At 44.3% G+C, this 18,099-nt stretch overlaps 1 protein-coding gene across 2 annotated transcripts in view; it reads left to right on the top strand.

Moving 5' to 3' along the window:
- Nucleotides 1–4,741: 4,741 nt before the first annotated feature.
- SLC1A4 (solute carrier family 1 member 4) overlaps nucleotides 4,742–18,099 on the top strand; it is a 64,761-nt gene continuing 51,403 nt past the window's right edge. For both annotated transcript variants that reach the window (XM_075338051.1, XM_075338050.1), the window contains exon 1: nucleotides 4,742–5,433. In XM_075338051.1, coding sequence (XP_075194166.1) covers nucleotides 4,907–5,433 — 527 coding nt within the window. In that variant the 5' untranslated portion in view covers nucleotides 4,742–4,906. The remainder of the gene's footprint in view (nucleotides 5,434–18,099) is intronic.

The following is an 18,099-nucleotide window of genomic DNA, read 5'->3' on the forward strand; positions in this document are numbered from 1 at the left end:
GTCTCAGAGATGATGTACCCCAGAAAGGGGAGAGAAGACTGCTCAAAGACACACTTCTCATACTTTGCGTACAGACGGTTCTCTCTTAGTCGTCGTAGAACCAGCTGTACGTGCTCTCTGTGGGTTGGGAGGTCCGGAGAGAAGACAAGGATGTCATCTAGATATACTACCACACAGGTGTAGAGGAGGTCTCGGAACACGTCGTTCACCAGTTCTTGGAAGACGGCAGGGGCGTTACACAGGCCGAAGGGCATCACGCAGTACTCATAATGTCCATCGCGCGTATTAAACGCGGTCTTCCATTCGTCACCAGAGCGGATGCGCACCAGATTGTAAGCACCCCGAAGATCCAGCTTGGTGAACAGACGAGCTCCTCTAAGCCGGTCAAACAATTCGGGGATGAGCGGCAGAGGGTACTTGTTCTTAACAGTGATCTGATTCAGACCCCGGTAGTCGATGCAGGGACGTAAATCGCCCTCTTTTTTCTTGACAAAGAAGAAACCTGCTCCAGCAGGAGAGGAGGATCTCCGAATGAATCCCCTAGCCAGGCTCTCTGAGATGTAAGTCGACATAGCCCTTGTTTCGGCTGGAGATAAAGGATATATCCGTCCTCGTGGTGGCGTTGTTCCAGGGAGCAGGTCGATGGCACAATCGTAGGGGCGATGTGGCGGCAGTACCTCGGATTCTTTTTTATCAAAGACATCAGCAAAGGACCAATAAGCCGAGGGCAGCCCCGGTAGGTTCTCAGGAACCGGAGGTCGTCGGATGGGTTGTGTGGATTTTAGGCATCTCTCATGACACGAAGCACCCCAGCGGGTGATTTCGGCAGTGCCCCAGCTGACTGATGGTTCGTGAGTCCGTAACCATGGAAGGCCCAGCAGGATCTGATGGGACATGTGCGGAAGGACGTAGAAGGCGATGTTCTCGGTGTGAAGAGCACCGATGCGCAGTTCAACCGGCCTGGTGGTCCAGGAGATGGTGTCAGAAAGGGGTCTCCCATCCACAGAGGCAATCACCAGGGGCTTGTTGAGTGGGATAACAGGCACCTGGTATTTGTCCACGGTGGCTTGCTGGATGAAATTGCCTGCTGCCCCGGAATCAAGATAGGCCTCAGCCGTGAACCGCGTCTCTCCCGTTGTCACTTGCACGGTCCATGTGACCGGATCAGAGAGAGTCCCAGCACCTAGGGTGGCCTCTCCTACCAACCCTAGGCTTTGGAGTTTCCCGGCCTTTCCGGACAGGAACGGAGGAGGTGTGTGCCCTCACCGCAGTAAAAGCAGAGACCCTGGGCAAGCCGCTCTGCTCTACGTTGTGCAGACTGACGCACTCGGTCAATCTGCATGGGCTCGTGGACGGGACTCCCAGCTGTTGATGACTGAGGTACGGAGGGCTTCTGAGGAGGAGATGAATGCCGTAACGGGCGTCTCTCACGAGATAGCTCTTTGGAGCGCTCCTGAAAACGTATGTCCACACGAGTTGCTAGGGCAATCAGGGCATCTAGGGTGGAGGGCACGTCCCGACCCGCCAACTCATCCTTGATGCGACTCGAGAGTCCCTCCCAGAAGGCGGCTGTTAGGGCCTCATTATTCCACCCGAGTTCTGAAGCCAAAGTGCGAAAACGGATGGCGTATTGGCCCACCGTCAGTGTTCCTTGACGTAGGCGGAGGAGTGATGAAGCAGAGGCAGAAGCGCGTCCCGGCTCGTCAAAGGTGCTGCGGAATGCCTGCAGGAACTGTTGAAGATCCTTGGTCATGGGGTCCTCCTTCTCCCACAAGGGGTTCATCCACGCCAGCGCCTCGCCCTCTAGGTGGGACATTATAAAGGCGACCTTGGCTTGGTCGGAGGCGAACAGATGTGGCAGCTGCGTGAAATGAAGGGAACATTGATTTATGAAGCCCCTGCAGGTCTTGGGATCTCCAGCATAACGAGGAGGTGACGCCAAACGGAGTCGGGAAGCATCTGACGAGGTTGCCACTGGTGCGGGGGCCATGGCTTGCCTGGCGGGGGACCTGGGTGCCGCAGGCGTCATTGATGCTTGTAATGTGTACAGGCGGGTGTCCACGGAGGTCATGAATTGCAGCATGCGGGTCTGGACTTCACGCTGGCGTTGGAGTTCCTCTTGCAGAGCCATTAGTGCTGCAGCGGGATCCATGGCCTGATCTTACTGTCACGGCCGGGCGGTCGGGCAGACCCAGGAGGTGGATCCACTGGACCGAACTCTCTGAGATGGTGGTAGGGAGTCCGGCAGCTGAAGCACTGATGGGCAGTAGAACAGTCCGTGCAAGAGAAGGCAGCGGAGGAGTCCCAGGGACCACGGAGTCACAGAAGGTGGTCTTGGTGACGTAGCTCAGGTTCGGAGGCCGAGGTGATATCAGGCGGGGTCCGGAACCTCTGGAGCAAGATGACGGGTCACCGCAGGGATCCGGGATGGTACGGACTGTCAGATGGCAGACGGACAGCGTGCGGGGATCAGGACACGGCAGACTGGATGGCGAGGCAGGTACGGCTCTACAAAGACAGATAGGTGAGTACAGGCACATAAACACCAAGAGACCTGACTCCTAGCTCAGGGAACACGAAGATCAGGCCCCGCCCCCTTGGACAATGACCCCCTATATACCCTGTACCTGTGCAACCTCATTTCCTGTTAATGGACGCTGGCCCTTTAAGAAAGGGTCAGTGACCGCGCGCGCGCCCTAATGCGCATGCGCGCCGCCCGGGTGCCAGAAGCCAGGGAAGGAGGCTGCGAGGAGGACGCAGGGGAGCCGGCCAGGTCCAGGGAAGCTGTCGGGCGCCGGGATCGGGGGCCCGGAGCCCTGGGACGGACGGAATCCGGTGACTGGGGAGCGGAGAGCGTGGCAGGTGAGCCGGGGAACGGGGGTGAGGACCCGGGGAGCGTGACATATATATATATATATATATATATACATATATATATATATATATATATACACTGTATACACAGTGCCTTGCGAAAGTATTCGGCTCCCTTGAATTTTTCAACCTTTTCCCACATTTTAGGCTTCAAACATAAAGATAAAAATTTTAATATTAAGGTGAAGAATCAGCAACATTTGGGACACAATTGTGAAGTTGAACGAAATTCATTGATTATTTTGAACTTTTTTAAAAAATAAATAACTGTAAATTGGGACGTGCAATTTTATTCATCCCCTTTACTTTCTTTTTTTAAATCAGATCTTTTTTATTAAACAACTAAGAATCAATACAGAGAAAATATATTGCATCTTATATAACTAGTAAAAGCATACATTGAAAAAACATATGCTGTCTATAAATCAGGTTCTTCCTCTGTATATAAAAAAAAAAGAAAAAAGGATTTTTAGATCAGTTATATAAATTGAGCCTACAAACAACATGGCTCCACAGATAAACAAAAGTTTAAATTATGCAATAATACCTCAGTCTAATAGAAAAGAAGACTCCATCAGCCGTGTCGCTCCGCATCATATTTCCATACCTGCTTGCCTCTCTTTCCCGGTTAGTCATCAATCACACCCTTCTGGCCCCTCCCACAGCGTCACTAAATGTCCACTTCACCACAGAAAACACTAGTTTTAACTTTTACCCCCCAAACGTTCCATTCACTGCAAGCACAACAGTAACTGGTCCAACATTGCATCCTGCACTAGTGCACCAGAGGGGAGACCCGGCGACTCCATCCATGGCTGCCAGATTTTGTTATATTAGATTATTATAATGTGAGCTGTGGGAAAAGGTTGAAAAATTCAAGGGAGCCGAATACTTTTGCAAGGCACTGTACGTCATACACACTCGCCGGTCCCGCGCAGGCGTACTACAATACTTTGATCTGCCCTGCTCAGGGCAGATCAAAGTGCGCCTGCACAGGACCTCAATGTGTGGATGACGTAGAACGCGTTTTGCATTCTAACATGCTGTATATAATAACCCACTGGTGGTGGCCGCAGGTTCCCTTTAAGTCCATGCACATCACTTAATGTCCTGCATGACTTGTCTTCCCAGTCCCAAGTGGAACTGGAGAATCCCCAAAAATTGTATTTGTTGATCAGCAGAATGTGTATCTATAAAGTGAATGTAGTAATAATAGATAAATGGAAATTATTACTTAAATGGGAAGCCCCTTACATAACCAAATCCAGTCTTACGATCACAGCGGACCCACTTCAGACATTCCTGACCATCAGTGGACCACAGGAAAGAACATCTACTATTATACGAAAGATTTTTAAATGACTGGCCGACCATGGCATACATTAATCTGTCTTTTCTTCGAGATTGATAATCTCTCTTTGTCAGCGTATCTCCATTCTTGTTTATGGGAGGGGGCGTTTAAAGTAGCGGAGCCCCGTCTGTAGTGTAAATATGGTTTAATAGGGCATATATTGGGGTCTCTTTAATAGATTAGACAGTGTGTGTATAGTTTGCAGTTTTTGGGGGTTGATTAGTAGTTATTATCAGGATCCCATGATTATTTATTGCGTATTTTATTTATTTAGTTTTTAGCCCTATATGTATGCTATATATCCCATCCTTTGTTTGGTGTAGCCGTACTCGCCATGCTCATCCATCTTGTTACGTGGTTTAATGTAGTCAGACCGAGCATGGAGAATAAAGGGCTGATGGTGAGGACTTGGCTCAGAGCTGGAGGGAGGGATATTCAGACACAGATTGGGTGGGAGGGAGAGGAGGAAGCTCAGTTGCATCAGCTTCAGCTGCAGCTCTTAGTGGTTGTGAGAGCCTCATGAGTTGAGTGTCTGGAGCTGGAGACCTCACAGAGCCCTCACAGAGCCCTGACAGCCGCACACTCTGCACTGTGCGGAGCTTCACACACCCAATTGTGGCCACAGCTGGACCCGGATAACCACTCATCACCGCTGTGGGAAAGGTACCACACCATCTCATTATGGAGAAACCCTGTGAAACCAATGGTCACATTGACAAGTACCCCGACTACACTGTGTGCCAAGTTGAAGATACTGGCAAATCAGCCAAAAATAAGAGAGGACAAAAATGTGCCCAATTCCTGAGGAAGAATGCCATAGTGATCCTCACAGTGTCCGGGGTGCTGGTTGGAGTTGGCATGGGCACAGTAGTGAGGAGCATGAACTTGACCAAAGCCCAGATGACCTATTTTGCCTTCCCCGGAGAACTGTTACTGAGGATGCTGAAGATGATCATCCTTCCCCTTGTGGTGTGCAGCTTGATCTCTGGCGCTGCCAGTTTAGATACCAGGTCATTGGGCAAGCTGGGTGGTATTGCTGTAGCCTACTTTCTTGTGACCACTCTTATAGCTTCAGGCTTAGCAATTGCACTGGGATTCATCATTAAACCAGGAGCTGGTGCAGGTGCCCTGAACTCTAATGCCCTGGGCATAGAAACCACCATCACCACTAATAAAGAGACCGTGGACTCATTCCTAGACCTTGCCAGGTAAGTTTATTTTTTGTCTTAGTGGATGAATATGACAATGATGCCAGTTTGGAGGTATTGGTCAAGGATGAATACTTTCTGTAGGTTACTAGTATAGTGTAGTACAGTAGAGCATGCTAGACCTGACGTTTCATCAACACCGAAGCCGCATTGTTTGGTGATACCTGAGTTTACATAATGCAATAAGTTTTGACAACACTAATGCAATGATGACAACGTTACCTTTGCTTCATTCAAGCTGTAAATCATTTACAACCTATTCTTCCTTGCACTTTCAGATAAATCATATTCCTTAACTGTAAAAATTGATGTAGATCTTTTTTTTTTCAGTCATGAACATTTTTTCTAAAATAACAATGTTCCCTTCACATAAGGAATACTTAGTAGTTAAATATACAGTATTACCTTATAGAGCAGTGCAGCCCTGCACATGGAGCTGCACACTCCTGCATTTAGTGCTACTATATAAAGAACATTATCGTAGCTGGCATGTGCAGCCTCTCTTATGATGCAACCCCAGCAGAGATTTACATGCCCATTGTGTGACCACCGGCTCATCGGGAAATGGCATTTACTGAGTGTTTATAGGTAGTTTCCATACATCCTCTGCTGGTATCTAGCAAAACATTACAATTTTACAGCGTGTATTAAGATAATAATGAAGACTGTATGCTAAGTGGTACTTTTTTTTAGTATACATGGTCTTTAGCAGATATGGTCTTTAGCAGATATGGTCTTTAGTAGACCTGGTCTTTAGGAGACGTGGTCTTTCATGGACCTGGTCTTTTGTTGACCTGGTTTTTCTTAGACCTGCTCTTTAGTAGACACATGGTCTTTAGTAGATGTGGTCTTTAGCAGACATGGTCTTTCGTAGACATGGTCTTTCGAAGACATGGTCTGTAGTAGACATGGTCTTTAGTAGATATGGTCTTTAGTAAACGAGTAAATATGGTCTTTAGTAGACATGGTCTGTAGTAAACTTGGTCTTTAGTAGATATGGTCTTTAGTAGACATGGTCTTTAGTAGATATGGTCTTTAGTAGATATAGTCTTTAGTAGACCTGGTCATTAGTAGACATTGTCTTTAGTAATCATGGTCTGTAGTTGACATGGTCTGTAGTAGACATGGTCTTTAGTAGACATGGTCTGTAGTAGACATGGTCTTTAGTAGACATGGTCTTTAGTAGATATGGTCTTTAGTAGACACATGGTCTTTAGTAGACATGGTCTTTAGTAGACATTGTCTTTAGTAGACATGGTCTGTAATAGACATGGTCTGTAATAGACATGGTCTGTAGTAGATATGGTCTTTAGTAGACATGGTCTTTAGTAGATATGGTCTTTAGTAGATATGGTCTTTAGTAGTTATGGTCTTTAGTAAACATGGTCTTTTGTAGATATGGTCTTTTCTAGACATGGTCTTTAGTAGACACGGTCTTTAGTAGATATGGTCTTTAGTAGATATGGTCTTTTGTAGATATGGTCTTTTGTAGACATGGTCTTTAGTAGACATGGTCTTTAGTAGACACATGGTCTTTAGTAGATATGGTCTTTAGTAGACATGGTCTTTAGTAGATATGGTCTTTAGTAGACATGGTCTTTAGTAGATATGGTCTTTAGTAGACATGGTCTTTAGTAGATATGGTCTTTATTAGATATGGTCTTTAGTAGATATGGTCTTTAGTAGATATGGTCTTTTGTAGATATGGTCTTTTGTAGACACGTCTTTAGTAGACATGGTCTGTAGTAAACTTGGTCTTTAGTAGATATGGTCTTTAGTAGACACATAGTCTTTAGTAGATATGGTCTTTAGTAGACATGGTCTTTAGTAGATATGGTCTTTAGTAGATATGGTCTTTAGTAGTTATGGTCTTTAGTAAACATGGTCTTTAGTAGACACGGTCTTTAGTAGATATGGTCTTTAGTAGACACATAGTCTTTAGTAGACATGGCCTTTAATAGATATGGTCTTTAGTAGATATGGTCTTTAGTAGTTATGGTCTTTAGTAGTTATGGTCTTTAAGGCCCCGTCACACACAGAGATAAATCTTTGGCAGATCTGTGGTTGCAGTGAAATCATGGACATATTGTTCCATTTGTACACACATGGCACTGATTGTCCACAATTTCACTGCAACCACAGACCTGCCGCAGATTTATCTCTGTGTGTGACAGGGCCTTTAGTAGATATGGTCTTTTGTAGATATGGTCTTTTGTAGACATGGTCTTTAGTAGACATGGGCTTTAGTAGACTTGGTCTTTAGTAGACACATGGTCTTTAGTAGATATGGTCTTTAGTAGACACATGGTCTTTAGTAGACGTGGTCTTTAGTAGACATTGTCTTTAGTAGACATGGTCTGTAATAGACATGGTCTGTAGTAGATATGGTCTTTAGTAGACATGGTCTTTAGTAGACATGGTCTTTAGTAGATATAGTCTTTAGTAGATATGGTCTTTTGTAGATATGGTCTTTTGTAGACATGGTCTTTAGTAGACATGGTTTTTAGTAGACACATGGTCTTTAGTAGATATGGTCATAATTAGACATGGTCTTTAGTAGATATGGTCTTTAGTAGACACATGGTCTTTAGTAGACACATGGTCTTTAGTAGATATGGTCTTTAGTAGACATGGTCTTTAGTAGATATGGTCTTTAGTAGACACATGGTCTTTAGTAGATATGGTCTTTAGTAGACATGGTCTTTAGTAGATATGGTCTTTAGTAGATATGGTCTTTAGTAGAGATGGACTTTAGTATACATAGTCTTTAGTGGACGTGGTCTTTAGTAGATGTGGTCTTTAGTAGATGTGGTCTAGTAGACATGTTCTTTAGTAGACATGGTCTTTAGTAGAGATGGTCTAGTAGACATGGTCTTTAGTAGATATGGTCTTTAGTAGACATGGTCTTTAGTAGATATGGTCTTTATTAGATATGGTCTTTAGTAGATATGGTCTTTAGTAGATATGGTCTTTTGTAGATATGGTCTTTTGTAGACACGTCTTTAGTAGACATGGTCTGTAGTAAACTTGGTCTTTAGTAGATATGGTCTTTAGTAGACACATAGTCTTTAGTAGATATGGTCTTTAGTAGACATGGTCTTTAGTAGATATGGTCTTTAGTAGATATGGTCTTTAGTAGTTATGGTCTTTAGTAAACATGGTCTTTAGTAGACACGGTCTTTAGTAGATATGGTCTTTAGTAGACACATAGTCTTTAGTAGACATGGCCTTTAATAGATATGGTCTTTAGTAGATATGGTCTTTAGTAGTTATGGTCTTTAGTAGTTATGGTCTTTAAGGCCCCGTCACACACAGAGATAAATCTTTGGCAGATCTGTGGTTGCAGTGAAATCATGGACATATTGTTCCATTTGTACACACATGGCACTGATTGTCCACAATTTCACTGCAACCACAGACCTGCCGCAGATTTATCTCTGTGTGTGACAGGGCCTTTAGTAGATATGGTCTTTTGTAGATATGGTCTTTTGTAGACATGGTCTTTAGTAGACATGGGCTTTAGTAGACTTGGTCTTTAGTAGACACATGGTCTTTAGTAGATATGGTCTTTAGTAGACACATGGTCTTTAGTAGACGTGGTCTTTAGTAGACATTGTCTTTAGTAGACATGGTCTGTAATAGACATGGTCTGTAGTAGATATGGTCTTTAGTAGACATGGTCTTTAGTAGACATGGTCTTTAGTAGATATAGTCTTTAGTAGATATGGTCTTTTGTAGATATGGTCTTTTGTAGACATGGTCTTTAGTAGACATGGTTTTTAGTAGACACATGGTCTTTAGTAGATATGGTCTTTAGTAGACATGGTCTTTAGTAGATATGGTCTTTAGTAGACACATGGTCTTTAGTAGATATGGTCTTTAGTAGACACATGGTCTTTAGTAGACATGGTCTTTAGTAGATATGGTCTTTAGTAGACACATGGTCTTTAGTAGATATGGTCTTTAGTAGACATGGTCTTTAGTAGATATGGTCTTTAGTAGATATGGTCTTTAGTAGACATGGACTTTAGTATACATAGTCTTTAGTGGACGTGGTCTTTAGTAGATGTGGTCTTTAGTAGATGTGGTCTAGTAGACATGTTCTTTAGTAGACATGGTCTTTAGTAGAGATGGTCTAGTAGACATGGTCTTTAGGAGACATGGTTTAGTAGATTTGGTCTTACCCGGAACCCTAAAACTAGCCAAAGATATAATTATTATGGATATCATTATTTCTATATAGATAAAATAGAATTTTATGGAAAGAATTTTAAGACCCGTTTAAACTTTTAGAGTGATCATTCTGGGTTTTCACATGGCATTTGCCGGTCCTGAGTGGTTTACAACAGCACAGTAGACCCCGTGACATCCTGCTTGGTAATAAGTCCCCTTGAAGCTCATGCAAATCATGCACTTCACCTGTATCTGCCATGGATACTCTGCAAGTACAGGTAAAATACATCAGTTTTATGTCTAAATGTTGCCAAACCTTGTGGCTCTGAGACACTCATCATACCATTACCTCCCAAACGTCCTGCGAAAACTCAGCCTATTAAAAAATGAATATGGAAATCAATGCTTAAGAGAAATGGTGGTAACACTTTCCTTCACCATACATGAGTATAAATTATTGGAATGTCACCAGGCTGGTGATGGCCACGTTTTGTGACCACTCCATGCAGTCACTAATGAGATCAGAGTTTTGACTAGTCATGCTTTCTAATATAATGCATATACTGTGGCTATAAAATAAGTTTCTATAAGTAATGTATTTCCCTCCAATTGTTATTAGTTTGAACTGTGATATTTACTTTCTTGTTTTGCCTTTTTCCCCCATTTTTTTAATGATGAGGCAAACAATCTATTTCAGTACTAAACGTGAGGACTTTTGGACAACCCTTTGTTAGGCTGGAGCTACATGGCAAGAAGCAAGTCACAGAAAGTCAGAATTAGTGATCGCTCACATCTGAGTATAAATTGCTCCAATATTCATCCAGAAAAGTTAGATGAGTGACAAGAGTATCTCACTCCGTATGTCATGCATGTTTGCCATTTTTTTTATTTTTTTTCCTCTCACAACATCCGAATGACAGGCGTATGCAATGAATTTTCATCATCATCTTTTATATCCTTAATACTCTATATAAATTCTAGACAGTTGTCAGAAATAATAATGCAATCTAATATGTATAACAGATACTGTGTTTCCCTGAAAATAAGCCCTAGCAGGAATTTTCAGCCTTTATGGAGTAAGGCTTAAATATAAGACCTACCCCAAAAATAAACCCTGATTGCACTTCAATTATGAAGTGTTCATGCAGCTAACAAAGGTCAAGAATACAGCAGGTCACTTGATTAAAGAAAGCAGACCCCCCCAAAATAGAGAAGACCCCGCAATCGTACTCACCAGACCACAAACAGGATGCTGTAGAACGCGAGGACCTGTGGTGGAACGCAGACACACATCCGATGATAGCATACTGCTTCGGGGACCTGAGACGCAGTGGAAAGCGAGAACCTGAGGTGGAAAGCATTGAGGACCTTGATGCGTTCCACCACAGGTCTATGTGTTCCCCTGTGTCTCAGGTGCCCCTGCCAGACAAAGCAGTACGATATCACTGGATGTTTGTGTGTGATGTTACTGCGATCTGAGGTGTGTGTGTGTGTGCGTGTGTGTGTGTGTGTGTGCGTGCGCGTGATATTGCTGCGATCTGATGTGTGTGTGTGTGTGTGTGTGATATTACTGCAATCTGATGTGTGTATGAGTGTGATGTTACTGCGATCTGATGTGAGTGAGTGAGAGAGTGCCGGCCGGAAGCAGGGAAGGAACCCTGTTGAGCAAACAAGGACCTGCTGGGAGTGCCTGTTGTGGATCGTAGAAGGACCTGAGAGCGACGCAGATGTCCCCTCCAGATACACCCCATCCGTGTTTCCCTAAAATAAACCCTACCCCAAAAATAAGCCATAGAGCATTTTTCGGGTCAAAGATAATATATGACTGTCTCATTTTCGGGAAAACAGGTAAATAGGTAGATACATTTAGGCTATGTGCGCACTTACCGGATTTTGCCGCGGATTTTCCGCGGATTTGCTGCATGTTTCGCTGCAGAAAATGTTCATAACATCTCTGCAGTGAATCACCAGCAAATCCTATGGAGAAAAAAAATCCTGTGCGCACTGGGCGGAATTTGACAGCTGCATGTTTTGCTGCGGGAATCCCGCAGCAAAAACAAGTGCATGTCACTTCTTTTCCGCACATCGCTGCGGGATTTCACTCCATTGACTCAATGTTAATCATGAAATCCCGCAGGGAATAACGCAGGAAGCAAATTCTGTGCGGTTCACCGCGTTTTCCTGCGTTATTCCCTGCGGTATTTTGCGGTTTACCTCCGGTAATGTACATCTCCTGTCTGCGGTTTTGCAGGGAAGTGATGTCATTACAGGAAGAGGAAGCCGTGCAGAGAGTAAACACACACACATCACAGACACAGACACATCACAGACACATAGAACACACATAGAAAGAAAACGGAAATATAGAAAAAAAAGAACGTGGGCTCCGCTGCATATTTACCTTCCAGCCGAGGTAAGCACACAGCGGCGGCCCGGTATTCTCAGGCTGGGGAGGGAGAGGGGCAGGGATAATGTCCCCTGCTTCACTCCCCCTCCGGCAGCCGAGAATATCAGCCGCAGCTGCCCCGGGACTGTCGCATGCATTATGCGGCACTACCGGAGTGTCCTCGGCTCTTCTTGCCACCGTGTAGCAGTGGTGTCAAGGTAATACAAGGGGTTAATGGTGATGGGGGACCACCGCCATTAACCCCAGGCTTGATCATGGCAGCGTCTATGTGACAGCTGACATGATCAACCCGTAAGTAAAGTGAAAAAAACAGACACCAAAAATTCCTTTATTTTAAATAAAACAAACAAGCCTCATTCACCATTTTATTAACCCCCCCCAAACAAAGCTCCGGCGTAATCCATAGGTCCGACATAATCCACAGCTCCGGCGTCCTGCACTGCTGACATCCAGCCGCGACTGTCACAGACACAGGCTGAATGCAGCAGACAGCAGAGGTAATTACTGGTCATTTCCCACGGCCGGTAATGTGAACTCACTGCCGACCGTGGGAAATGCAGCGATCTGTCATCTATCTATCTATCTATCTATCTATCTATCCCTCTGTCTGTCTATCTATCCCTCTATCTATTCTTCTGTCTATCTACTATCTCAGAATTAAATGACTTTTTTTTTTTTTTTTTCAATGTGCTTTATTGCATTGAATGCAATAAAGCACATCCCAACCCGCACGCGGCAAAACCGCGGCAATACCGCGAATAATACCGCGGTAAAACCGCAGCAAACCGCGGCAAACCGCATGCGGTTTTCGGGTGCGGTTTCCCGCGGTTTTTTACCGCGGGTGCGGTAATCTTTGAGGGCATGCGGAATTTTCTCAAGAAAATTCCATTTCCCAGTGCGCACAGAGCCTTACAGTGTATCAAAGTGTCATATATTCAGTGTTGTCCCATGAAAAGAGATAATAAAATATTTACAAAAATGTGAGAGGTGTATTCCCTTTTTTGATATACTGTAGATAAAGAGAATAGATACATATCCTGCAAATAAATAATGTCACAACCCCATGCGTATTATAAACTTTCACCGTTTAGTGCTTTCCATATGGCACAAGGGTGTTTAGCTTTGTTCAACCTACTAAATAAATAATTAAAAAAAACGTCAGGAGGTCCCCCCTATTTTTGATAACCAGCAAAGGTAAAGCAGACAGCTGCGGGCTAATATTATCAGGCTGGGAAGATCCATGGTTATTTGGTCCTTCTCAGCCTAACAAAGACCAGCCAGTAGACTCCCCAGAAGTGGCACATCACATAAGATGCTCCAAGTCTGGCGCCTCACCTCGGCTGTTCCCGATTGCTCTCATGTGGTGACAGTCAGGGTAATGGTAGCTGAGGTTGATGTCAGCTGTGTAGTGCAGCTGGCATCAAGCCCTGGTGTTAATAATGGAGAGGTGTCTATCAGACACCCTCATTACTAACCCAAAAAGTAAAAAAACACACAAAAAATAGTTTATTTGAAAAAGCAGTCCTCAACTTTTTTCCTGGATCACCAATTTATTTAAAAAAAGAAAAAAACATACAGGTCTGACATAGTCCTGAGATTCCAACTTAGTCCAAGGAAGTCCACAAATGAAAGCCTGAAAGACATAAAAAGAGAGAAATAAAAACAAGAGACTGTCCCGTCGTTCACCAATCTATTAGAGAGCAAAGTTCCAGGTCCAAAAAGGTCCAGCGCCTCCCACGGCATTCCTCAGTTATGTAGATCAAAGGTTGTGGAGCCTCAGAATGAGGCTCAATAGAATTTAAGCAGCAGCTATTTCTGGATCACGCTGCGCTGCGTGAAACCTGGTGACTCTGGTGAGTGGTGAAGGCCGGAACATCACCACTCACCAGATTGCCACTGCACTTTTGCAATTGGGAACAGCTGAGGTGAAGCACCAGAACTGGCACTTCTGGTGTGGCTACAGGCTGGTATTTTTAGGCTGGGAAAGGCTCAATAACCATGGACCTTCCCAGCCTGATAATATCATCCCCCAGCTGTCTGATTTACTCTTGCTGGTTATCAAAATGTGGGGGATTCCACATTATTTTTTTAATTATTTATTTAGTCATTAGGTTAAAGCACAGGAAAGGCACTAAAGGGTGCAAGTTTGTAATATGTATGGGGGATGTGACATTAAATAGCTGCAGGATATCTATCTATCTAAATATCTATCTAATATCTTTCTATCATCTATCTATATTTTTTTCTTTTGAGATGTGTGCGTAAAAATCGGACATGACACGCATGGTCTGTTAGCCGTCCCAATATTTTTCTCCACCTTTAGACCTCCATTGTACGATACTTTATAGGTCACAATGCGACTCCTGTCAGTTGCACTATGCTGTGAGTTATAGTAGCAGCGGCATACAGCAATCTTTGGCCGGTAAAACTGTGTTGCAGCCAAACATTCCATGTAGCCCCAGCCTCAGAGGTTGTCCACATCAGGGGACTTTTTGTGTCTTTTTAACTTTACTTACATGCATTTATTTGGGGTCTAAAATTATTTATTGCAATTTGGTTTCCTTAAAAAAGGTTTTATAGACTTTTTGTTTCCCTACGCATTCAACTTTGATGTGATCCGTAGTCAGAAATTAGCTAAGAGGAGTGCAGAAAAAGATAAATCAGAAGTTACAAACACCCTGTCAGTCCACCATCACGAGTGGATTGACAGATTCTCAGTTAACCCTTTCTGCAGCCAACAATAGACAGTACGGCACAGAGGCTATAGGAAGCAAACAGTGCAAACTTTTTAATGAAACCCAATTACAAAAAAATATTTACATACATTTAAGTAAAAAAAAAAATCGCCCCAAGGGCGGACAACTCAATGAAGCTTCCCCAATGATATGAATGTCTCATTTCCTACCACCTATCATCTATAATCTTTGTGGGATGTGTAATAGGGTGTCCAGTGCCCTACCGCCCCCAGACCAACATGTTGACTAGGGATACTGCATTGTAAATGTTTGTGGTTACTGTATTGTATTAATGTATGGTATTCTCCTGTGATATGGCCGGCTGCCACTGGGTGTCACTAGTTCCCAGGTTCCTTAGTGAGAAGGGATGGATAGGGAGTGACAGGGCAGCAGGGGTTAAGTGGGGAGCAAAAGTCCCCAAGACAGGAGGGCATATAGGGCAGAGTTTGTCAGGGCAGAGTCACATAGGGAAAGGATCAGAGAGTGAACAGTATAAGAGAAGAAGGACCTACAGGGTCGGACGAAGTGGAGTGGAGTGGATAATGTCGAGGTGACAGAGACAAGACTTGAGAAGGGAGCTCATCTGCAGTGAAGCGTAAGTCCAGGGAGCAGAGAAAGGAGAAGTTGAGCGCCCCTTCCTTAGGCCAGCATCTGTCAGTACTTGAGGGAACTCAGTCGCAGTTGGAGGCCATCAGAGGAGTCCATCCGTCTGTGCAGCCGAGCTGAGTGATCCGCTATCATTCTGAGGGATTGGGACAGAAACAGGAGGATAAGTCGCCCCACCGTGGCCGTTACTGTAGAGCTGAGCCGGATACAGCAACAAATGGTTATAAATGATGATGATGATGATGTCTTTGCCCTGAGAAAATGGAAATCAATCATAAAACGTTTTTGCAGTAAAGTTATGGAAGATTTACCTTGTGGCCATCTCCTTACTAATCGCGAGGCCCATAAGAGTGAACGGGACCCAGATGTATGGCAGCAGAAAGGTACCACCTCCACAACTCCCACCTTGCACCACTCTGCCCCCCGTGTACTGTGCCGGGGTGGGCTGGGGACTGTTAGCCTCACCCACGTCTGCCCCTCTCTGGCATTTTACAGATGCTCCATTGCCTTGATTATATTTTGATGGGCAAAAGAAATAGTGCATAGTGGTCATTGAAATAAATGGGAAACCATGGAGAACATCCCACGAAACGTCCTCTGAAAATGGGAGCCTTCCACTGCCTTGTCTTATAAAGGCCATTAGTAGAGAAACCTCCATCTATTACATCCATATGTTTTCATAAGGCATAGGAAAAAAGTTATTAAATGGGAACAACTCTTTTAGAAGCCCCTATTTGTTGGGCTAACACGGTTCTATCGCCGATATGTCATATTGTACATTCATGATTATTTCTAACTGACGGAAAATAGAGAAAACTGCGCATTACTGTAGAAAGAAGTCTTTTTTTTATCAGGAAAGAGAACACAAGTCATACAGTTGTGTGAGAAGTGATAACGATTTTGTCATGTGTTGAAACAGCTGATGAACGTTTTATCTAGATAATGCCAGAAACGTGTAACGCTCTGCTCAGGCTTTGGTATCTAGACAAAACATACAATTTTTATAGTCTTCAAGTAATAGTAAGGCTGTGTGCGCACATTGCAGATTTGGTACAAACATTTTCTGCACCTTTTTCATGTGATAGGGGGCGTGTTGAAATGACGTCTTCCTGGAAAGAGCCCATGCACTCTAGCATCAGTATCGTGGTATAAAAAAAAGAAATAAATAATTAGCGCAGGGTCCCCTCGGTATTCTGATATCCAGCACAGATAAAGCCCAAGGCTACAGCCCCAGCCCTGTGCTTATTTTGGCTGGGTATCAAAAGAAGAGGAACCAAATGCGTCTTTTTTTTAATTTAAATAAATTTAAAAAATAAATGATGTGCGATTCCCACCAATTTTGATACCCAGCCAAGATAAAGCCAGCTGGGTGCTGGTATTCTCAGGCTGGGGAGGCCCAGCCTAAAAATATCAGCCTCCAGCCACCCGGAATTGTCGCATCCATTAGATGCGACAAGACCAATGCTTTACGGACTCTTACCAATTGCCCTGATGTGGTGGCATTCGGGGTAATAATAAGAGGTTAATACCAGTGCACTGTTGCTATTAAACCCCAGATTAGTGTTGACAGTGTCTCTGACACCCCATGACTAATCTGTAAGTGAAAGTAAATAAACACAGACACCGAAAAAATCCTTTATTTGGAATAAAAGACAAAATACACCCTCTTTCACCCCTTTATTAACCCCTAAACACACCTGCACCCGAAGATCCAAGATCCCACAACGATTCAGCTACATCTGAATCTCACAGCGAGCGCCATAGAACATGACTGCCCACGGTGAGTGCAGACAGACAATGACTGAGCCGTGATGAGCGATGACGTCACTCAGGTTATTCCTGGTCACAGCTGCAGATTCCCACAGTCCTCCACCTGTAATAGCAGGTAACCTGACCTCAGGTGACCTCAGTAAAGTCAGTGACCTCACAACAGGTGAGACCTGCATCTCCTGGCAGAAAAATGCGGGTTTTTTTTGAGAGATGTAGATGTGGTGCTCAAAATTTTACACCACATTCCTGTACCCAATCTACACCTCCTGGCAAAAACCTGGGTGTTTTTTTCAGCATTTTTTTCCTGTAGTTTTTCCCACTTTTTTTGTCTTGTATTCTGCCAGGAGGTGCACATTTTGTGCTGAAGTCGTTGGCACCAGATTTCAGCACCAAATTTGCACACCCTGGTAGCTGGGTTTACCTTGGCTGGGTATAAAAATTGGGGAGACCACCGCATGCGGTTCGTCTTCTTTTGATACACAGCCAAGGTAAGCGCAGAGCTGGGGCTGTAGCAGTGGGTTTGTCTGTGCTGGGTATCAGAATACCGGGGGACCCTGCTCCAATTGTTTTATTTATTTATTTTTATACCTCAGTACTGACCCACATGCAGCGTTTGTCAATGATTGCAGGCAGACGCTGTTACACAGGCTGGGGGCGCGTCTGACTGCAACCAATCACAGACAACAGGACAGCGGGGAAAGCCATGTGTATGCGATCACGGCACAGGAACTGAATGTGCGACCTGGAAGCAGTGTGCCGCCGTGACACAGAGCCTTGGTGTTACGGGACTGCCCACTGATAGGGGATAGTTATCTATCTAGCAGTCAGGGCCGACCGTGCAGAATAATCTGCTGCTGGCGAGAGCAAGGAAGGGTACCTTACCACCTCAGCGGTACTGTAACTGTTGGTTCACAGTGGCACTAAAACCTAAGGAGGTGCTCACTGTTAAGTCACAGCGAAACCTTACGGAGGAAT

This window comes from Anomaloglossus baeobatrachus, chromosome 3 (assembly GCF_048569485.1).
Source record: "Anomaloglossus baeobatrachus isolate aAnoBae1 chromosome 3, aAnoBae1.hap1, whole genome shotgun sequence".
Taxonomy (NCBI): Eukaryota; Metazoa; Chordata; class Amphibia; order Anura; family Aromobatidae; genus Anomaloglossus; species Anomaloglossus baeobatrachus.